The sequence below is a fragment of the Microcaecilia unicolor genome, chromosome 4 (assembly GCF_901765095.1).
Source record: "Microcaecilia unicolor chromosome 4, aMicUni1.1, whole genome shotgun sequence".
Lineage (NCBI taxonomy): Eukaryota > Metazoa > Chordata > Amphibia > Gymnophiona > Siphonopidae > Microcaecilia > Microcaecilia unicolor.
The window spans coordinates 316,779,309-316,803,274 of record NC_044034.1 but is presented as its reverse complement, the minus strand read 5'-3'; the positions used below and the strand labels follow the sequence as shown (position 1 = coordinate 316,803,274).

Genomic DNA, 23,966 nt, shown 5'->3' with positions numbered 1-23,966 from the left:
TATTTTAACAGCGGGAGTGATAAAAATCAAGCTGTTAAAGTAGTAGAAGTACAAAAACGCAAACTGAGGGGAGAAGAAATTGAATTGGGGGATTTAAGCAGAGAAGGGTACGTTGTTCTGAAAGGATTGCCCAAGACCAGGGCCGCTGAGAGGGGGGAAGAGGGGCAGAATTCCACGGGCCCGGCCTCCTAGGGGGGGGGGGGGGGGGGGACTGGTGCCGGCAAGCTTCTTCTGGGTCTGTCTCTCTCCTGCTCCTGTGTTTCGGCTGGATCCCGGATGATTTCATTAACAGGATGACCCGGGATATCGCATTAATGCAATCATCCGGATCCTGGCACGCAGGAGCAGTCAGACGCAGAAGGTAAGAGAGCAAGCAGCCTGAATGTGGGGGTGGCGGCACTGCAGCGGCCCACGTGGGGGGGGGGGGGGGGCGGCGGTCTTGCCCTGGGCTGTTTCTGTCTTTAGAATTGGAATGAAATAGTCTTTCTTTCTCCAGAAAATCAAGGAAATCACCTACATGCACTCAGAAGGAATCCTGGCTGGGGAGTTGAAGCATGGACCCCTGGCACTGGTAGACAAGCTGATGCCTGTAATAATGATCATAATGCGTGATCATGCCTACACCAAGTGTCAAAACGCCCTACAGCAAGTAGTGGCACGGCAGGTGAGCAGCATGGGACTCGTTTCTATCCCCAACACTTCATGGGAGGGCTTTAGTAACATGCACTACGCAAAAAGACAATGAGAAAAATTGCTGATGCACAGACACCAGGTTGAAACACTGTCTTCCAAACTGTATATATAGGAAAATGACTTTTAGTCTATATCTGCATGCAACAGACAGATGCTTCACCTTGCTCCCTGACTTCTGGTTGCACCTTTATGCCTGCAAGGTGTGTAAAGCTAAATTTTATTTATTACATTTATATCCCACATTTTCCCACCTATTTGCAGGCTCATTGTGGCTTACAAAGTACCGTAAAGGCGTTTGCCATTTCGGTTGATAACAAATACAAGATTGTGTTGTGGTCAAATGAGGTAGAAGTGAATCAGGGGTCAAGGGAAGAGGATTGTATGTTGTCCAGTATGATCATTGATTATGTTGTGTAGCTGGGTGTGGAGATTTATGTTGGATCAGTGGGATAAGCTTTTTTGAAGAGGTGGGTTTTTAATGATTTCCTGAAGTTTAGGTGGTCATGTATTGTTTTCCCTGCATACAGGAGACCATTCCATAGTTGTGCGCTTATGTAGGAGAAACTAGATGCATAAGTTGTTTTGTATTTTAGCCTTTTGCAGTTTGGGTAATGTAAGTTTAGGTATGATCGGATTGATCCGCGTTTGTTTCCAGTTGGTAGATCTGTGAGGTCTGTCATGTATCCTGGGACTACGACGTAGATGATTTTGTGGACCAATGTGCAGATTTTGAAGATGATACGTTCTTTGATTGGGAGCCAGTGCAGCTTTTCTCAAAGGGGTTTAGTGCTTTCGAATCGTGTTTTATCATATATCAGTCTGGCTGCTGTGTTTTGGGCGGTCTGGAGTTTTTTTGTGAGTTGTTCTTTACATCCTGCATAGATTCCATTGCAGTAATCTGCATGGCTTAGGACCATTGATTCCATTAGTTTACGGAAGGTGTCCCTCGGGAAGAAAGGTTTTATTCGTTTAAATTTCCACATTGCGTTGAACATTTTCTTTATTACGGTTTTTACTTGGCTCTCGAGAGTGAGGTTGCGGTCGATTGTGACTCCGAGTATTTTTAGGCTGTCTGAGATAGGGAGTGCGTGTCCTGGGGTGTTTATTGTTGCAGGTTTGTAATTATTATGTTGGGATGAGAGGATAAGGCAGTGTGTTTTCTCGGTGTTCAGTTTCAGTTGGAATGAGTTTGCCCATGAGTCCATGATGTTCAGGCCCTCGTTGATTTCATTAGTTATTTCAGTCAAGGCATGTCTGAAAGGAATGAAGGTTGTAGCATCATCTGCATAGATGAGTGGGTTAAGTCCTCAGTTGGATAAGGCCTTTGCCAGTAGGATCATCATCATGTTGAAGAGTATTGGTGATAATGGTGATCCTTGAGGTACTCTGCAGTCTGCTTTCCATGGTGATGATATGTTTGAATTTGATTTTACTTGGTATGCTCTGGTGGTTAAAAAGCCTTTGATCCAATTGAGTACGTTTCCTACAATCCCGAAGTGGCCAAGGAGTCTTAGTAGTGTATTATGGTTTACCATGTCGAATGTGCTCGACCTGTCGAATTGGAGAAGTATGCTTTTACCTATGGCTATTTCCTGCTTGAATTTGGCCAGGAGAGTGACTAGGACAGTTTCGGTACTATAGTGGGAGCAGAATCCTGATTGTGAATCGTGTAGTATTGAGGGCTTGTCCAGGTATTCCATAAGTTGTTTGGTCACCAGGCTGTCCATCAATTTTACTACTAGAGGGATGGACGCAACTGGGCAGTAGTTGGTGAGGTTGTTTGTTTTTTTCTTAGTATCTTTAGGTAGTGGGGTAAGTAGGATGTTGCCATAGTCCTCGGGGAAGAAACCTTGTTGTAGCGTGAAGTTTAGGTGGGATGTTAGGTCTTCTATGAATCGGCTGGGGGCGGATTTAAGTAGATGACTGGGACATATGTTCAGTTTGCAGTGGGTGTTGGCGAATCTGTGAGTTGCTTGTGTAACTGATTCAATGGTGAATAGATTGAATGTAGACCAGATACGGTCAGCTGGGTATACGCCCATATTGGGTCTAGGTCGTCGAAGAATTTTTCCGATGTTGGTGTTGTGATGAGGAAGAGTGCTGCATAATTTTGTTATTTTGTCCTTGAAGTAGGTAGCCAGCTTATCTGCAGATGGGATGTCTGTGTTGGATGTAGTGACAGGGGTGGTGTCTAGTTTTTATTTTATTTTTTATTTTTGTTACATTTGTACCCCGCGCTTTCCCACTCATGGCAGGCTCAGTGCGGCTTACATGGGGCAATGGAGGGTTAAGTGACTTGCCCAGAGTCACAAGGAGCTGCCTGTGCCTGAAGTGGGAATCGAACTCAGTTCCTCAGTTCCCCAGGACCAAAGTCCACCACCCTAACCACTAGGCCACTCCTCCACTCCACTTATTTATGAGTTGAAATAGTTTCTTAAGATCTTTGTTATCCAGTCCTAGTTTAGTCTTGTAGTAGGACCTTTTGGTTTGTCTAATTGCATATTTGTATTTTCTCTGTATTTGTTTCCATGCATTGAGTGTATGTTCGTTTTTAGTTTTTTTCCATGCTCGTTCAAATTTTCTGGATTGTGTTTTGAGTTTTTCTTTATGTCATCATTGAACCATGATATCGAGTTTTGTCTTTTTGATATTCTTGTCTTTATGGGTGCTATTTCGTTTAGTACACTACTGCATCTAGCCTCCCAGTGGTTGAGATAGTGTATGGAGTCAGTTCGTGTTGTCCATTCTGAATATTAGCATTCTGAATTTCAGTGCACAAAATACATTAGAATTTAGCATCTTTTATCCAAACAGGACTTCAATAAATGTTCTTTGTATAAACAGTTCAGAAATTATGTAACTCTGTTTATCTGGGTCTTAAGGCCTGGCAAAACTTATCTAGTACTGGTAACTGACAAAGGAAAGAGCATCATAGAAACACAATGCTAATTGCCCACAGTAATAGGATAATCTGAGGCCCAGCAATCTGCTTGAGTGCACACAGAGAGCTCTTCAACGTTATCTCTCAGATGCCTAGCGCACTTCTCATTCTCCAGGAGCAACTTAACTTGTTTTCCTTTCTCTGCATTGAAGGGACGTCCTGTTGTGATCTGTGATAAGGAGGACACCGAGACAATCAAGAACATAAAGCGAACTATTAAAGTCCCACACACTGTGGACTGCCTGCAAGGGATCCTGAGCGTCATCCCCCTGCAGCTGCTGGCTTTCCATCTTGCTGTTCTGAGAGGATATGATGTAAGCCAAATGTTGATATTTACAATCTTATAGCGCTATGGAGGATTAATTACAAGCTAATAATGTCTGTGTCCCAGAGAACTTGCAGTGAAATTTTGAGTCCAGTTAGGCTGTCACATGCTTGGGACTCACAGAGCAATGGAACTGGTGGTCAAACTGGGTCTCAACACTTGCACTATTGACAGTCTGTGAGAATGGCGCAAACCTTTTATACTGTGTCGTAGCTATTCATTTAGTAGGTCATTTACTTATTTATCTCAAGCTGATACCACTTTCCATTTTATTTCTACAAGCCCTGCAGCAGATAATGTGTGATTTTATTTATTCATGCTTATATCCCGCAATTATCCAAAAACGAGTTTCAGTTCAATGTAGTTTACATTTAACATTTACAAGGTTGTATGATTCTGTGTTTTACAGTTGTTGGCAAGATAACTGTTAGTGCATATGGAATAGTCATTGGGTTTCTTGAGAAGATATATCTTAGTTCATTTCTTAAATGAAAAGATGCGTTACAGTTAGAGGTTGTGTTGTGTATTGTTGTTCCAGAATGATTAGTGCATATTTTACATAAGTACTTAAGTATTGCCACACTGGGACAGACCAAAGGTCTATCAAGCCCAGCATCCTGTTTCCAACAGTGGCCAATCCAGGTCACAAATACCTGTCAAGATCCCAAAAAAGTTCAATACATTTTATGCTGCTTATCCCAGAAATAAGCAGTGGATTTTCCCCAAGTCATTTTAATAATGGTCTATGGATTTTTCCTTTAGGAAGCCTCCCAAACCTTTTTAAAACCCCGCTAAGCTAACCGCATTTACCACATTCTCTGGCAATGAATTCCAGAGTTTATTTACACGTTGGTCTTTAGATCTTTTCTGAACTGGAGGTAGTTCGTGATGCTTCTTATGACTATGGGTATTGACTTCCATCATTTTGAGCCCAGGTAGCTTAATCTCGCGTGTAGGTGGACTTACATAGTACATTTTTGCAGTTGGGCAGGTGAAGTAATAGGTAACCTCTGGTTCCTGGGTTTGCATTTCTTGGTGATAGTTTGATCATGTCTAGCATGTAGTCCAATGACATGCCAAACATTATTTTGAAGATGATTGTGCTGGCCTTGATTGAAAGCAAATAATAGCATTATGAGTAGTGGGGTTGCTCTATCATATTTTGACTTTTTGAATATCAATCTCACTGCTGTGTTTTGGACGGTTTTGCAACGATCATAGTAGGTTTTCTTCGCAGCCTACGTATGCTGCATTAGTTGGGACAATATTAACGTCTATTATAAGACGGAATGACCGTCTGGGGAAATAGTCTCTGATTCTTCTCAGTTTCCATAGTGTTTTGAAGCTTTTTGATGTGATTGCAGCAACTTAGTCTTCAAGGGTCAGATGTTTGTCGAGAATGATTCCTAGTATTTTTATTTGTATTTCGATTGTGTAAGAATGTTGATCTATTATGAGGTTTTGGTAAGTAGTGGGATTGTGCTGGCTGGATAAAACCAGGAGTTTGGTTTTGTCTGGGTTCACTTTAAGTTTGACAGTTGTGGCCCAACTTTCCTTGAAGTCGAGTCCTGTTTTTGCCTTATCCAGTATCTCTGTGATGTTGTTGAAAGGTATGCAGATGGTGACATCTGCATATATGAATGGGTTTAAAACCATTTTTCCAGTTTCTTGCCAAGTGGAGCCATCATGACATTGAATATTATTGGTGATATCGGGGAACCCTGAGGGACCCCGTATTCAGGGATACAGGAGGCTGAAAATTCATTGGACATCTTTACAAGGTAGGATCTAGTTTTTAGAAAACCATTGAACCAGGCTGCTACTGTTCCAGTTATTCCTATATTGTTGGCAGGGTCATTAGTATTCTGTGATCTACTAGGTCAAAGGCACTTGACATATCGAATTGTAGTAGTAGTATTGACTGGCCTTGGCTTATTATTCTTACTTTTGTGATCAGGGTGGTTATGACTGTTTTAGTGTTATTGGATGGTCTGAAGCCTGATTGAGAACTGTGAAGGATTGAGTACTGTGTTAGGCATTCCATTAATTGTCTTCTGAGAGGGGTGTGGGGTGAGGGATCCACAAGAGCACAGGGCACTTTTTTTATATTCAGCTGGGGCCCGCATAGCTAATTGGCAAAATAAATTTACCCAATTAACTGTGGGTGTTGGCACTGAATATTGCCAGCACCTGCATAACTGCCTGTTTCTCCCTAATTCCGCCTTCTGTACTGCCCCTAACCTGACTGTTTTTTTGTTGACTGGTCAGACTCTGCTATTCAATGGCACTGCCCAGTTAAGTTCTGCTCTATATCTGTGGTTGGGCAGTCTTGAATGATTGAATTGGGCAGAAAACTCCCCTGCCCCCTGCTTAAATCACTTTGAATATCGGGCCCAATAAGAGTAATTGGGGTCGGGGAGGGGGCCTAGTGTTGTGGGGGGTGGGGGGTGGAGGAGTGAGCCTCTGTGTGTGTGGGGGGGGGGGGGGGTGCGGGGGATCCTCAAGAGCACAGAGCACACTTTTCTTTTTTTTTTTTTTATGTGGGTCCTGGCCAACATTCAACTGGTGCCCACACAGCTGTCTTATGCAGGCCCCAGCTGAATATTGGAGGACCCGCATAAGCTCTGTCGGCCAGCACCGGTGCATTTAGCCCCGGATATTCAGTGCTGATGCCTGCACATAGCCCAGCACTGATTATCTGGGGTTAATTTAGCTGACAGTGGTCAGTGTTTTAAAAAAAATGCTGACCACCGCTGGCTGAAGATTGTTCTTACTTTGTGCATTGTTTCAAGAAACACAGAATTGTTTCATTTATATCTATTTTAATTGCATAAGAAAAGACTGGTTTCAGTTAAGTAAGGTTATCATGATAAGAGCTTGTAATTCTCAGTAATGTACTTTTTCTCTTGGTGACTTTTTTTGGTTCCTGAACCCATTTAATTGATCAATGAAACCCTCACACCCTCCTCCTAAACCACTTGTCCACTAGTGATTTCATATGTTGCTGTTAGCCGCAAACAGTGCTAACTATTAACATGTCGGTAATTTTACAGTAGTGCACAGTTATACTAGCAATAACCGTCCTAACAACTGCCTTCACTCAGTCTATAAAGTTTCAATCAGTTGCTTCAAATTTCAAGACCCTTCTCCGCACCATGTTTGACCTCTCCAGCACCACCAGAACCTCTGCTCAACACTGTAGAACAAGCAAAAATACCCGCATGTTCCGTTCTCCTCATGGTTTTAGGGGCCATTTTACAAAGGCACGCAGGCGCCTGTGCGCGTCAAATTGGCACTACCGCCCAGCTACCACATGCCCCTGGCAGTAATTCCATTTTTGGCGCACACCCAAAACATGCAGTAGAAAATATTTTCTACCGTGGGGCCCCTACCCGGCGGTAATCAGCAGTTGGCGCGCGCTGCACGCTTACCACCCGGTTAGTGAGTGAGACCTTACCATTGAGTCAATGGGTGGCGTTAAGGTCTCAGGCCAAAAATGGACATGTGCTGGTTTTCATTTTGCCACACATCTATTTTTCTGGCACATTAAAAAGTCCCCTTTTTTCCAGGCACACTCAGGAAATGGACCAGTGCATGTCAAAAACACGTGCCTACACCAGCGCAGGCCACCTTTGGGCGCTCCCTAGTAAAAGGGCCCCTTAGTATTTTGTGTTCACCAAATTTTTTAGAAAGGGACTACTTAACATAGTAACATAACATAGTAGATGACGGCAGAAAAAGACCTGCATGGTCCATCCAGTCTGCCCAACAAGACAAACATATGTGTAAACCTTACCTTGATTTGTACCTGCCATATTCAGGGCACAGACCGTTCAAGTCTGCGCAGCAGTACTTCCCGCCTCCCAACCACCAGTCCCGCCTCCCATCACCGGCTCTGGCACAGACCGTATAAGTGTGCCCTCCACTATCCTCGCTTCCCAACCACCAACCCCTCTTCCCCCCACCTGCTCCGCCACCCAATTTCGGCTAAGCTTCTGAGGATCCATTCCTACTTTAGTCTGTTGAGTGGCTCATCAGGCACCAATTTTTCCCTCTTAATTGATTTAGGGTGGAACTAATGGAAATTGTCACTGTTAAGAGGGTATGATGATAGGAGGAGTCTTTGAAATATAACTTGTTACTATTGTCATTCAGTGAACGATACAGGTCATGAATTACTACTTTAAGAGTTGTACTGATTAATAAAGCATTGAGATGTCAGTAATGGTAAAATTATGTATAATCATACCTGATAATTTTCTTTCCATTAATCATAGCTGATCAATCCATAGACTGGTGGGTTGTGTCCATCTACCAGCAGGTGGAGATAGAGAGCAAACTTTTGCCTCCCTATATGTGGTCATGTGCTGCCGGAAACTCCTCAGTATGTCGATATCAAAGCTCCATCCGCAGGACTCAGCACTTAGAGAATTACACCCACGAAGGGACACTCTGCCCAGCTCACCACCGCCGAAACGGGGGAGGGGAATTAACCCAGTTCATCCCCACACAAGTGGGGGAGGGGAATCCGTCCAGCTCATCCCCGCGGAGCGGGGGAGGGACACCACACCCGCCGATGCGGGGGGATCTGGCTTATCCTGCAACCGCAACCGCGGGAGGAGCTGACTGACCCTAACACCGCCGAAGCGGGAGGGGTACAAAGCTGCCCTACAGCCGCACGAAGCGGGAGGGAGTGCCGGCAGAATTTTAAGTCTCAATCCAGCCCCGTAAAACGGAGGGGAGAGGAATGCAGCAGCTCACTGTAACACAAACTCGTCTTAACTCTTGAAGAATCCAAGTGAAAAAACTTGAACACGAAGTCTTTCTGAAGTAACTGAAGACTAAACTTGAACCTAAAATGCAACCAGAATAAAAACAGTACAGATATCTGGGAGGGGCTATGTAGGTGGTTATATATATGTTTTTGTAAGAGGCCAATTTCCTACCTATGTACTCGCTTATGTCTAGGGGGCGTGGCCTCTGCCCAACATTAGCTGCATGGAAAATAACGGACAGACCAATGGAATATATTAGTTTATTTATACAGCGTTATATACAAAAATATAGAAAACTCTTATCAGCTTATAGCATCAGCAATTCCTGATTGCATGCAAAATGATACCAAAAATATAGAGAATAACTATGATTATCCTATTGGCTAATCTGTAATGACAGATAAACACAATACCAAGATCCTAATGATTACCACACAAATCTTATACTAGGCTAACAGCAACTAGAGATCATAAATCCTGACGTCACACATCTGATGGGTCCGAGCACAGACTAATTATCTAACCCAGCCTGAAGGAAGTAAACTATGATCTCACCGTCCCGGTTTCCAGATCAGATTCCTTCCAATGCCTCAGCCGAAGGTCTCAGCGAGGTCCCACAAGCTCAGGTGATGCACTTGTCTTGATCAGCCACAGATGATACAGACTCAGTATAGATCCTGTAGACAGCTGTAATCTGGGGAAAAGCTTTGCCAGGTATTATCAGTAAGTCTCTCATGTCAATTAGGTGCTTGCAGAAATGCAAGTGTTCTCCTCTTCTGTTCTTCTGTTCTTCTCTCTTCTTCTTCTCTCAGGAACTAGTTTCTTTCTGTTCCCGCTTCTCAGATCAATCAGTTTTCTGGGAGCCAATCAGAAATAATCCCACCATGTACTCCCAGCATCTGTATGAAGCTTCCTTTGTCCGTCTTATCTCGTAAGCTCTCTCTCACTCTCTCCCTCAGGGACATACATTCTCCCCCGATACAGAGTGACCTTGGAGGTGGTGCAGGCTTCAGTAAGTCTATTACAAGCTGAAATTCTGACTTCTGCACAGTTGGTAGTCAGACATATAGGTGAAAGGTTGCAGCGTCCATTTTGGCTGTAAAGGTGCTCTCATATGCACACAGGGTGGGTGAGATCACAGCAAATACTCCTACAGATTCCCCCCCTTGGAGATGGAAATTACTACAAAGGAGTAAAGGCCTTCTCCAACCTAACTACAAAAATAAGCCAGACAGTTCAGTCAGGATTCAGGTACAAACTTCATGGTCAAAACTACAAAAAGTTTCAAAGTAAATCTCAACTAATGCAAACTAATACTCTTCAAACAGTTCAATTAAGCAAAATAATGTTCACAAGGAAATCACAAATGCTAATACAGCAAAATACTGAATAATAGAACCCGCATGTGCAGTTAGTTAAAAGTCTTAACACATGAAAATTAATCAAACAAATCATGAACCATAATCACATAGATCATGAAAATCACATCATGCAAAGCAAAGCATATTAGTACAGAAAAGTGAAAACGGAATAAATTGTTGGCAAAACTCTGGTTAGAGGTAACTACATAAAGTCTTGCAATCTCATCGCCGTAGGTGACAAAGTGTTTACGCGATAGCGTAAATGACGAAGGTCTCTCCAAAACACTACAGCACACAGGAGCATGATGACCCACGAGATGGTCAAAAGTGGGATGACAACGTGAGTGGACATGTGGAACTGGGTGACATCAGATGAACGACGTTTGTAATCTGCAACCTCGAGAGTCTCATGGTCAACAGATAATTCAACAGTGTGAGAGTCTTTGGACTGTAAAAATGGTATAAGGTCCATAGCAAAGTCAATAGGATGTCCACGAAATACATCAAGCACTTCCAATTCAGAAACAACCGGGTCTGTGTCAAGATAAAACAGGGAAACTCCTCCTACATGGGCAACAGCATACTTGGGTACAGCGATTACACAAACATTGCAAGGAAGAGTGTAACGGTTGATTACATCATGCTTCTGAAAGGTGACAGTAAGTTCAGTACTAGGTGTGCTAACTAACCATACCGTATCCAGTACAGCTACAGTGGTATCAGAAAAATCGTCATATTTTGATAAGGTAACCTTACACTTCTCTTGGACATTCTCTGTGGACAAGCCACAAAGAGCTTCTGTTGTGTCTTTCAGGAAAGGTTTACCAGGGCATAGCCAATTAACATCTTTAGTTTTGTGGCAAAGGTCTAAGTTAGGGACCAAATAATGTTGCGGAGCATCCTGTTGGTAAGCAACATACTTAGGTGTATCAACATTAAGGTACAAATTCTCATGCCAAGTACCTACATTTACAACTTGTTTGAGCTGGTATACATTCTCAGGCATAATAAATGGCAAATTAAGGATGAAGGCAATTTCCATACGCTCCATATCCAAGTAAAGGGGAAAGGCAGTACCTAAATGAAATGCGATTTGAATTTGAAAAGGTTCAATAGACAACCGGGTAACTTTGGCAAAGGCATCTTTAACAACATCAGATGGTATTAGGTACGTTGGTATCTGTCCCTGCATTAGCTTACTAACACTGGTATCTACTTCCCTAAATAAATCCTGGATAAGGTCCTTAACAGGTTGTATAAACACACGGTCTTCATTCATGGTACCTTTAATTGTCAACAAATCAGCTGTGTTAGCACTAATTTTATGTGTATGTAAATTCACAAGAGTGACCGTATCAGCAATAGTTTTACCTTGGGCCACAAGTTGGCTCTGTTGGACTACCAATTTAGTCTCAATGGCTTTCAAGTCTGCTTGGATGGCATGTATATTGGCCTGCAGCTTTTGGACAGAAACTACGTTGGCAACAGACATGGAAATACCAAAAAGTGAACCAATGGCCGAGAAAATCAAACCACCGGCCAGACCAAGAAAACGCTTAGATCTGGACCTGGAATTATAAGGTTGCATAGGTTGTACCATGACTTTGTCCAGTTGATGCAAAATGTTCTTCACTTGTGCACGGGCATTTTGCATATAATTGAAAAACCAGGAATGGGTAACAGCAGACAGAGATAAGTGACTCATATTGAAATGTTTCAGTAGTACATGCATTGGGTCAAGGGACACAACTACTTTCTGTGGAACAATCTGGGACTGGGTAATCAGGAAGCCAGGGGTATCTTGCAGAACAACTCCAGACATGGGACCAGGTTCGATCATCTTGGACCACGATCCCAGCAGCACGGAGATCAAGAACACGATCATCAGGGTTCTTTTCTGCATCTGCAAGGTACAAAGAAAACAGACTATGCTGTTGGGGTGTTAGTACAGTTCGTGTCATCAACACATACGTCTGGAATCAAATGACTGGGATGACGTGGTCTCAACTGATTGATGTGGACCCATTTAAGGGTGTCTTCACCCTTAGTATTTTTCTTGAGGCAAATTTGGTAAGCCACAGGTGAAGCTTTTTCCACTATTGGGAATGGACCACGCCAACTAGGCAGAAACTTCCTTTCTTTAACCTTGTTTCTGGCAAAATTGAAGTAGAATACCTTGTCGCCAATTTGGTATTCTTTAGAGGTAGTCCCTTGATCATAATAGGCTTTTCTACCTCTAGCGCTACTTTCCAAGTTTTTCTGAGCAAAGGCAAAGGCACTTTGCAAATGCTTACGCAAATGGGTGACATATTCATGAGTGGAGGTAGCACTGGACAAGTTCACATCATTAGTCCTGTACAACAAATGAATTGGTAATGTCATTTCCCTACCTGTCATCATCTCAATGTGAGTAGTACAAGCATCAGCCTGTTCCACTTGCTCTTTCACCATAGCATCAAACTCTGAGAAAGGTTGGTTGGATGAAATTTCCACCTGTTCTTCAATGTCCTCCTGCAAGGTTGAGGTTTCCACAGAATTCACCCTTCGAGGCTTCTGAGGTACAGACATTTCCCTGGACAGAAACAAGAAGTCATCTTCCACCTGTACCTGAGCACACGTCGCATCATAGGGCCAAACAAACTCGAGAGATACGAGGCCCCTGGGAGAGGTAAACCAACTGTCAGTCGTCTCCCCCCCCTGGCAGGTGTCCCAAGAAGAAGGCAGCCTGCCAAGGATAGGCAAACTTACCTCGACATCATGGAAGGACTGGCCAACCAGAAAGCCAACAGAATCTCCAGCAGATAGCTCAACTTCAGCAGACTGTGGATTGGTGACCAACAGGTATAAGGTGGTACCGGTGACTTCCAAACATGGCAGAACACCAATTGCCAATCCAAGGTCTCGAAAGTGGGCATGTGGGTTAAAGAACACTACATCATCCAGCAGACGTTGTCCTTGAGCGAGGCGAAGCTTGAGGGAAAAATCCCGAACTCTTCCTGGAATGGTTACATCCTTGTCACAGACTACCTCACAGACCTGGGGAATGGTCTGTCCAGACTTCAGACAAACAGCCGTAGGTTCAAGTTCCACTGGGTTGTTCTGCATTCTACTCCACAGGACAAGATTCACCAGGTCCACATAAACTCCCAGTCGTGCAAGGCAATCTGACCCCAAACCTAAGGGTTCCCTCAAGCCCCGGACAATAGAGAAGTGGTGGGTGAATGTCTTCTTTCCCACAGTCAAGGGAAGGCCACATATTCCGTCAAGCGGCTTGGAGCCTTGTCCCGGTACCTGTACCGAAGTAGAGGAACATCTGCTGAAGGGAAGTTGTACAGACTTACGAATTTGGCTGTACAAAGAGTCACTGATGTAGGAGAGATCACTAGTGAACAGTAAAGTAGCTTGAAGCAATTGGGTGTTAGCCACTTGAACTGGTATGGTGAATTCATCACCTTTCCGGGTGATGACAGTCACCTTGCAAGGATGAGCAAAATCAGGAGCAGAGAGAGGAGATGAGATTTCAGGTAATACGGGAGACACAGTATCTGTTAAGTCATCCGTCTTGGCTGAGTCCTGTGAAACAATCTCTAGTTGGTCCGCTTGTTGCACCAGCTCTTCATGCTTCTGACCCCCTTTTGGCGCCTCTGTCAGCGGAGGCTCCCGCATGGGCGGATCCGCGGAACACCGGAGATCAGTCCGCAGGGGAGTGTCCTGTAGCTCCACAGAGTTGGCATCACTGACTGTACGCCAGTATCTCCCTCGCACATATTTAAGGGGTCGAGTGACTTTAGACCAGATAGTTTCCTCGTCATAATCCAAAACAGGCCGAAATCTCTTCAAAAGGTCATTTCCAATCAGAAATTCTTCACCCTCGCTGGTAGTGATGATGGCTGGGTGCCTGACGGTCATCTGTCCAAGCTGTAAAGATAGCCAAACCTGTCCCACAGTTCCAATACTTTGATTGCCATAGGCCACCAGTGACAAGTCGCTCGGTGTGACATGCAGCACATCCTGACCCCCCCCTAGAGATGCCTCTAGTTTCTGAAACAGGCCCTGGGTGACCAAAGTCACCTCTGAGGCTGTATCCAGGAGACCTTCACAGGAAAGTACTTGTTGAATTAACAACTCCACGGTATATCTGTAACCTTTAGATATAAGCTTACCTAGAAAATACCTGACTTCCTGGGATGAGTCTTTTGAAAGAGGCCCTTCCGGGTTCGAGGGCTGAGACGCAGCATGGTTCACGGGGGGACTCCTCACTGATGGACGACAACGCATCCACGTGGACAGTGGGGACGCTTGCGGTAACAGGTTTTGTGGCCACGTCTAGTCATGCTTGTTCTTCCTCCGAAGACGATGGCTGTTCCACCTCAACAGATTTAACACTAAGCCCTGGAGGGGTCGGCGGTCTAGAAGACTGGTCCTTCTGCTTCTGGAATTTGACCTTTTTATGAGATGGTGGTGTCTTAGGTACATTGCTAGACTCCGCGATTGAACATCTTGCCATCAATTGGTCCAGCTGAGCTTGCATAGCACGAATCTTCTCTGCATTCCACTTCTTCTGATTAAACCGCTTCTTTTTAGGTTGTTGCTGTCCCTCCTGTGCAATAGGGGGCGCTGCATCCCGCGGCAGGGCCTGAGAGCCCGGCGGCGTAGTTGGTCTCGGCGCTTTGTTTTCCAGAGAAAGCGTGGAAGTGACCGCACAAACGGCGGGTGGTATCACCCTGTTGCGACTCTTGGATGCCGGTTTCGGAGTCTCTGCGATGGGCTTGGCGCGGCAGATTTCAAAAATTCCTTCAGCCTGCTTGAGAAGGCTGGAATAGGGTTCTGCGTTTTTTCCTGCCAAGGGAATCTTTATCGGATCAGGCAGACCCTGTATAAAAAGTTCCCTGAAATCACCAAATTCAAGATCTTTAGAATCAGGCGGGACCCCCCCTTGGTAAAATGCACGCTTCAAGCGATGGGCCCACTCCCGCGGACTCTCCTCCGGATTACAACTAATAGTATACGCTGCACGCTTAGCTTCAAGAGAGTTGGCAAAGAGACCGTAGCGCTTCGCTAAGGCTTGCTCCACTGACCGTAAATCGGTGTTATCGGACATGATCAAATCTAGAACTTCATGGCACTCGGTACTAAAGGTCCATTTGAGGAGGGCTCTGATGTCATCCTCAGAAGAGACGTGCATGGTCTGCAGGAGTTCATGCACTGCCTTAAGATGGGTTTCTATGGATACCGAGGCAGACGCTTTAAAAGGCGCTATTACGGTGCGTAGCATCTTTATAACATATGCCTGCCTCTCCATAGACATTCCTTTCTTGGGTTCCGGCTTGAAATGCCGCTGATCACTACCAGGGGTAGAGAACCTCGGGGCAGGTGTATTGCTAAAACTGGGTGGATCTGCCGAAGGCTGAGGCCCTGAGCTAGGCACCTGACCAAGTGAGCTGATGATTTCAGCAGGCAGTCCCTGGACCCGTGCCCCCAGTGGGTGTGTCACTGTCTCGGGTCTGCTGCTTAGGTCACCAGCCACTATGGGGCTGAATTGTACAGAGGGGCGGGAAAGAGCCGGAGCCATGCCCCCAGTGGGTGTGTTTAACTCGGGTCCCTCCCGGCTCACGTAACGGTTTATTTCGGGAGCTGGGCTTGGGTGACCCACAGCAAAACTGTCGGGGAACTCTAAGGTATACGGTACTTCTTCCTGCGCCATTTGCGTAAGCTCTTGCTGCATTGTGGAAATCTTTACAGTGCACTCATCTAATGCTTTAGACAAGGAATCTCTGTCCTTCACTGTACCTTGTAATTGCAGTGAGACTGTCTCCTGCTTTTCTTTTACCTCCGCTAACTCTAGCTTGGCTGCGTGCCAATCTTGAAACACAGACACAGATTGTTCTTGAGTGGCCACTAGCTCCCTGCGCAACTCACTCTGAACACCTTCTGAGACCTGTTTTAGCTCCCGATTTAATGTCTGCAACTTATCTGTTTCCCTAATCTGGTTGTGTAATGCATCAGTCAAACGAGAAAATTTCTCTTGCAACGAATCAAAAGACTCGAGGTACTGGGCAATTTCTTGCTTTAATGTGTAATTGAGTGCTTCACAATCAGTTAGGTCACACTGCAAAGTTTTACACTTATCATACAGTGTCTGGCACTCCGTACAAATCTCTTCAGAGGAGTCAGGTGGGGCGGGGCTTACATTGGTCCCTGCTAAAGCAGATTTGGCAGTGTCTAAATCAACTCGTAATGCAGCTAACTCACTGTCTCGCTCCTGGACAGTTTCCCTAGTCTGGGACAAATCTAACTGCAACTCTGCTATGCGATCTGTTAGAGGTACAGATACCTGTCTTATCTCATTCATCAAAGAGTCCTTAACTGCCAAAAGAGACACGCCCAGTTCACAAAGCATCCATTGTGACAAATGCTGTTTCTCTTTTATAATTGTATTTAAAACCGTAGCATATGCTTCTGAGCTATTCGGTGACCTGCTACCAAATAAAGCACGTACAGACTCTACTGTAGGAGGAGCTGGTTTCGCCTTACTATGAGAGAGTGGCAGTAATATTTTAAGCACGCCCCTCTCCTGTTCACTCAGAAGAATTTCAGGCAATGTGCCAACAGTGCCGGTCGCCATGTTAAAGACTAAACACACCCTGTTTTCCTTCCAGAGAGTTTAGAGAAACCGTTTCTTTCTCTTTTGGAGCTCAGAGTAATAAATCTGTCAACCAATTACAGCAATAAAACACAGCTGTATAAACAAAGTCTGCCGTCAGCTAGGGTAAATCTGTAGTTCGTGCAAAGAGAGACAGAAGCTCAAACCAGCCTTCTGAAAAGACCCAGAAAAAGTTTTAACTTCTGCTAATTCCTGCACCAACCATCCCGGACGAGCCCCCAATTTGTAGGTGGTTATATATATGTTTTTGTAAGAGGCCAATTTCCTACCTATGTACTCGCTTATGTCTAGGGGGCGTGGCCTCTGCCCAACATTAGCTGCATGGAAAATAACGGACAGACCAATGGAATATATTAGTTTATTTATACAGCGTTATATACAAAAATATAGAAAACTCTTATCAGCTTATAGTATCAGCAATTCCTGATTGCATGCAAAATGATACCAAAATATAGAGAATAACTATGATTATCCTATTGGCTAATCTGTAATGACAGATAAACACAATACCAAGATCCTAATGATTACCACACAAATCTTATACTAGGCTAACAGCAACTAGAGATCATAAATCCTGACGTCACACATCTGATGGGTCCGAGCACAGACTAATTATCTAACCCAGCCTGAAGGAAGTAAACTATGATCTCACCGTCCCGGTTTCCAGATCAGATTCCTTCCAATGCCTCAGCCGAAGGTCTCAGCGAGGTCCCACAAGCTCAGGTGATGCACTTGTCTTGATCAGCCACAGATGATACAGACTCAGTATAGATCCTGTAGACAGCTGTAATCTGGGGAAAAGCTTTGCCAGGTATTATCAGTAAGTCTCTCAGGTCAATTAGGTGCTTGCAGAAATGCAAGTGTTCTCCTCTTCTGTTCTTCTGTTCTTCTCTCTTCTTCTTCTCTCAGGAACTAGTTTCTTTCTGTTCCCGCTTCTCAGATCAATCAGTTTTCTGGGAGCCAATCAGAAATAATCCCACCATGTACTCCCAGCATCTGTATGAAGCTTCCTTTGTCCGTCTTATCTCGTAAGCTCTCTCTCACTCTCTCCCTCAGGGACATACATTCTCCCCCGATACAGAGTGACCTTGGAGGTGGTGCAGGCTTCAGTAAGTCTATTACAAGCTGAAATTCTGACTTCTGCACAGTTGGTAGTCAGACATATAGGTGAAAGGTTGCAGCGTCCATTTTGGCTGTAAAGGTGCTCTCATATGCACACAGGGTGGGTGAGATCACAGCAAATACTCCTACAGCTATGGATTGATCAGCTATGATTAATGGAAAGAAAATTATCAGGTATGATTATACATAATTTTACCTTCCATATCATCAAGCTGATCAATCCATAGACTGGTGGGATGTACCGAAGCAGTACTCACCCAGGGCGGGACATTGAAATCCCTGACCTCAACACTGAAGCTCCAAACCGGGCCTCCGCCCGTGCAGCCACAGTCAAACGGTAATGCTTGGAGAATGTATGAGCCGAAGCCCAAGTTGCCGCCTTGCATATCTCTTCCAAGGAGACGGATCCGGCCTCTGCCATCGAGGCCGCCTGAGCTCTCGTGGAGTGAGCCTTCAGCTGGATAGGCGGCACCTTCCCCGCGGCCACATAAGCCGCTGCAATGGCTTCCTTGACCCATCTTGCCACTGTAGGCTTAGCAGCCTGCAGACTCTTACGAGGACCTGCAAACAGGACAAACAGATGATCCGATTTCCGGAAATCATTGGTCACTTCCAAGTATCTGATGATGACTCGTCTCACATCCAGATATTTAAGAGCAGAGTACTCCTCTGGGTAGTCCTCCCTACGAAAGGAAGGGAGACAGAGCTGCTGATTCACATGGAAGCGAGAAACAATCTTGGGCAGGAAGGAAGGCTGTCCGCTCCGAGTTGTAACGACCTGGTGTCCCAGTGAGTAGCTGCAATAGACGCTTAAATAAACGTCGAAATAAACGCCTTTAAGGACGTTCAAAAATTTTTTTTTTTTTTTTTTTTTAACGGAGCCAGCGGGAGGGGGGAGAAAAGGAGGGACCTGGCACCACCAGGTTTGCACTTGCTCAAAAGAGCCCTCAACCCCAGGCACTCAACAAAACCTAAAAATTAGGCTTGGAGGCCTAGCCAGAGCTGCTGCTGTGTGTGACCACCACCTGCTGAGATAGAGAACATACTGAGGAGTTTCCGGCAGCACATGACCATATATAGGGAGGCAAAAGTTTGCTCTCTATCTCCACCTGCTGGTAGATGGACACAACCCACCAGTCTATGGATTGATCAGCTTGATGATATGGAATTGGGAGTTAGGTCACGCTTTTTCAGTAGTGACCTGAGTAGTAGCCACAAGATAGAGATCAGGCTACCCATCTTTCAAAGTGGAAGAGAGGCCTAGAACCAGGGGTCAGCAAACTTATAGCACCATCCTGTTAACAGATTGCAGTAGATCGTAGACCCATTGTCTATATTTTTAAGCACTCAAATAACACACACAATTGGGGCTTAATTTAATAAAAGGGTTTTTTTTCTCCTCTTTTTTTTTTTTCCACTTCTGTCAAAATCCTCTAGTAAATAAAGACCTCAAGTTGTTTTACTTACTAGCTGAGTTTATTTATTTATTTATTGCATTTGTATCCCACATTTTCCCACCTTTTTGCGGGCTCAGTGTGGCTTACAATAGGATATGAATAGTAGAAATACATTTGTTACAATTTGGTTATGGATTACATTGTGCAAAGATATACGAGACATTCAAATATCAAATTAGGAAATTAGTTGATTTCCATTTTGCTTTCTCTTAAGCTGGGGCATCATTTTGCAGCCTCACTCATATTATCAATATTTTCTTGTGGTTTTTTTTTTAAATTATGAGACGAGTGAATTGTGGCATGACCTGAACCTCCCGAAATCTTATAACTGGGGCAAAGATGAGCTGAGAACCAGGAAAACCAGTGTCCAAATCTCACTGCTGCAGCTCTTTGTGACCTTCAAGTCACTTAACCCTCAGGCACCAATTTAGTTAGTAATCCCTCTTGGGCAAGGACTTATGTACTATATTTGAAACGTAAAATGACTTGAGCATAGGTTTGGAACAGTGAGTTATTAAATCCACATCCAGCCCTAGAAATCTATAAAGCAAGGAGAAGGAAGTTGTTTCTGATATCCCATGTGATATACTGTGACATTAGCTTTCAGTGACATAGCCAAAGGTGGTAGTAGCAGAGCATCCTTGCTGCAGCTGGCAGGGATCCCTAAACCCTGCCAGCTGAAAACGGGGGTTCATCATGCCTTCACAAACTCCCGTGCACTTCAGTTGGCGGCAGTTTAGTGAGCTGCCCCTGGCGCGTACTGTTTTCAGTCCTCTTCAGCTGATGGGGCTTGGGGAATCCCAGCCAGCTCAGTTATTTAATATTTAAGTTGGGGAGGAAGTATGGAGAGTGGGGGGTGGGGGTATGGTGCCCACTCATTTTGGCAGTTGCAAAATTTGGGGTCTTACTACGCCACTGGTGAGCTCTGGTGAGTACAAGGCAGTAGGTTGACTAAGGTGAATTCTTAATTTTCTATTACAGAAGGACTGTGGGTTGAAAAAATTACTGAAGGTTCAAGATCTAGTCTCAATTCCTTAATGCAACATGTAAATTAAAATATATATATATATATGTTAAGAGGCTTGCACGTACATGACGTGAAACAATCTTTGCAGTAAAGAGGGAAGCTGAAAATATTTGGACTCTTAAACTTCCATTATCTACTGAAGTATGTGTTTACATTATCGAGGATTGAAGCTGGAAAAACTAGCTGAAGAATTGTTTACAGAAGCTGAGCTGCCTTCCAGTCATTTTTTCGGACACCCTGGGGAAAGATTAGGTTTCTAATTGATCACACAGTATCTGGAAAATGTGAAGTGACTGCTCTTTGGTTGGGATGAAGGTTTATGTTAGTTACACATGGGTTGGAGGGGTAGGACACATTAGAATTCATGAATGCTGAAGCTCTTTACTGTGTTTCATCCTGTTCTCCAATAACAAGTTCTTTACTGGTCCCATATATTTTGAAAGGCTGGTGTGGGCAAAAAACATTTCCCAAAACCTCTCTTTGTTTTTAACAGGTTGACTGTCCAAGAAATCTTGCCAAGTCCGTCACTGTGGAATAAAGGCCATCTATGACGAAGAGAAGAGAAAAATGACTGTTTTTGTACCAAAATATCTATCTTCCTTTTGTACTCTTTGGGCAACTCATTTAGACAACTTTGTCTGTTCTGCATTGTCTGCCCAAGCTCTGTTGTGTTAAAATAATTTGGATACATATGTAGCCAGTGCTTCCCCCTTTTGTTAAATGGTTTGAATTTTATTTCAGGGACATGCGTATAGATTTATATTTTATCATAACCAGCGGGACGGATTTTAGTTAACTCCTTCCACCTTAAACTACCTGTGTTGAGGGATACGACTGGAACAATGAAACAAAGGATACTGCTTAAGTGTCTTCCCTCTACCACTTTCACTTTCTCAGTTTAAGTAATAGGGGCCCTTTAATTAAAGTACATTAAACCCTTAACATGGCGTTAGTGTGGGAAAAGGGGCTACTGCCTTTTGCAGTATTTTGCCTGTTTTCACACGCATTAACTATTAAAAATATATATTTTGTAGAGCGGGGTCATGGGCGGAGGCAGGGAGCGCGCTATCTGGCTAGTGCGTTCTGATACCACGAACTAACTGGATAGTGCAGACTTAATGCAGGAGCACTTAGGGCCCTGTTTACTAAGGTGTGTTAGTGTTTTTAGCTAACCAAGTAGGAGCCTGTAGGGATATTTTAGGCATGTACATGGTTAACGCGCATTTGAAAACATTAACACACCTATAACGCCGCTTAGTAAACAGGGCCCTTAGAGGTGGTCAATACACCCATGTTAATTTTTTGCAGGTCTCGCACACTAATGGCAACATTAGTTTATGACCTGCAGATTTAAAAAAAGCCCTAAAAGTGCGGCATTAAAACTGAGCTTAGAGCATGGGAAAGTCCTGTGTTAGAATGCATTAAGCCCAGATTTCAGTGCACTGTAGCAAAAGGGCCCCCTAGGTTAGCAATCGCAGCTCCTGTGGTTATCTGTTTTTTCCTGCTGCATGTATCTGTAAATACAGAAACCCAAATTCATAATTCATTGCTATGCCGATGAGGCATGAAAGAAAATCCATATGATGAAAGTTAGATGAATGTATCGCCTTGATTTTGTTTCCCTAAAGGTGAATCACTTTAGCAAAATTGAATTGAACCCCAGATTGTAGCTGAGGTCTATATTCATCCCTAACTTTACTTTTAAGAAATTGACTGGATTGGTCATATTTCAAGCCAGTGCAGATGTGTGCTGACATCTGGAAGCGAAAAAGCTCTGGCCACACTTGAACAATATTTTATAAAACAACAAAATTATAAGCTTAACCAAAACCTCAGCTATCGGATACCTATTCAGAATACCTCTCCTTATGTCGTAGCCAATGAAAAAGGGAGTGTTGATTTTTTTGTATTGCTCTGTGATACCATAGCTCAAGAGCTGTAGAGTGTAGAGAAACCCAAGACCTGGAAATTCTGGATGGAAAAAAAAAATCTCCTCACTGCAGGACATTGACTTGATTCTTTAAGTTAGCCCTTTCTAGCAAACATTTCTCAGTATGTTTTACAGATATTTTTTAAGCTTGCACATTTTATTTTCTTTCCTGAAGTTGCAAAAATCAAAATCCTTGGGTGAAAAATTGGAGCCATTCCAAAGCTGTGCAAGCCAAATTCGCTTCTTGGATTTTTGTATTTGCCTCTGCTCTGCGGAAATTTGAACCTGGCCCTGAGGGTCTTCTCTCTTAGAGACAGTATTAAATGTCCCCTGCATATTCTGCCATCCTAGAAATGTTTACAGTTCAGCAGCCTCAGATATTCATTTTATGTTACCTCACTTGCAGTTTTTCATCAGTTTATGAGCATTTGTTTGCAGCTCTGCATTCTGAATGTAGAGGGTAGAACTGAGCCTAGGAATTTGTGTTTATAAGGCTAAATGACTAAATATCTCTCCATCTTTGGGGAAGCTTATGAACTGTTGATCTCAAGCGCTACAGTGGCTGTGTGTTTCTATTGGTGCCTAAAACCATCTGCACCTTGTTTCAAAGAATTGAAACCAGTAAACTAACATGGGGAGAACCAAGGTTGTACTAATTACAGAGGAGAATTTACCAGGTTTCTGAGTAAGGCCTTCAGCTGCAGAGCTCATGAGCTAGAGCTGGACTTGCACAGGTGAGCCTACCGATGAACATACTAGCTCCATCTTGTTCATAGATATGTAGTAGATCATAGACACAGGGCCTGGAATTTTCAGCAGCCATGTAACATTGAAATGAATTAGAGCCCAGATTATTAAGAGTTTTGCTTATGTCAAAATTCTTTAGTAAATAAGGGCTTCAAGTTGTTCTACTGGCTACCTTGACTGAGTTCTATTTTGCTCTCTTTTCATTGGCTGTGACATAATTTATCAGCCTAACTCATATAACAGGATGACGAGTCAAATGTGGCATGAGATGAACCTCCTTACCTCCCCAAATCTTATAATTGAGGCACAGATGAGATGGCACTGATGCCAAATGTCATGAGACGTAACTTTCCTAAGTGGTGAGAGATCCAAGTAACAGATATAAACAGTTCAGTCCATTTGTCTTAAGAAAGTGGTGTAATAGACTCTGCAGAGCTCCCCGTTAGATAGGTTTCTCGTATTCTTTTTGTTATTTTTAAATACTTGATTCACTCGGTCATTTTTGTCCATAGCAGGGAGTGTGTTTTGCTGATTAGTAGCTTCATTAAAGATGTTCAGAGCTTGCAGGCGGAGGTGACATTGCAGATAATCCTGTTTACAACTCAATATTCTTTTTTTTTTTCTCTCATATTGCAGTTATTGCATTTTGTAATGAGGTTTGCAGTGTGTTATGCAAGCCAGAGTAGTAAGCTGGTCAAAAACAGAATATTGGAAATAAGGACAGATATGTATGCTGTCTTTGTACTACATTCTGGGCTTTCTAAAAACATATGTGATTATTTCACTCATCAAACCTGCAGCTGTTCGGGAGTCATAAATTTGGTTGAATCGAGTTCTGAGGGCAGCTTGTTTTCACTTTGTCTTGCTTAAGATTCATCAGTCTGTTTTTGACCAAATTATGGTTCCACGCAGTGTTTTGTCCCA

At 43.7% G+C, this 23,966-nt stretch overlaps 1 protein-coding gene across 2 annotated transcripts in view; it reads left to right on the top strand.

Annotated features, from left to right (window-relative positions):
- The window catches only part of GFPT1 (glutamine--fructose-6-phosphate transaminase 1), a 137,032-nt gene extending 115,975 nt beyond the window's left edge, over positions 1-21,057 (top strand). For both annotated transcript variants that reach the window (XM_030201865.1, XM_030201864.1), the window contains 3 exons: positions 497-664; positions 3,787-3,948; positions 20,859-21,057. In XM_030201865.1, the coding sequence (XP_030057725.1) occupies positions 497-664; positions 3,787-3,948; positions 20,859-20,903 (375 nt within the window). In that variant the 3' untranslated portion in view covers positions 20,904-21,057. The remainder of the gene's footprint in view (positions 1-496; positions 665-3,786; positions 3,949-20,858) is intronic.
- Positions 21,058-23,966: the final 2,909 nt, after the last annotated feature.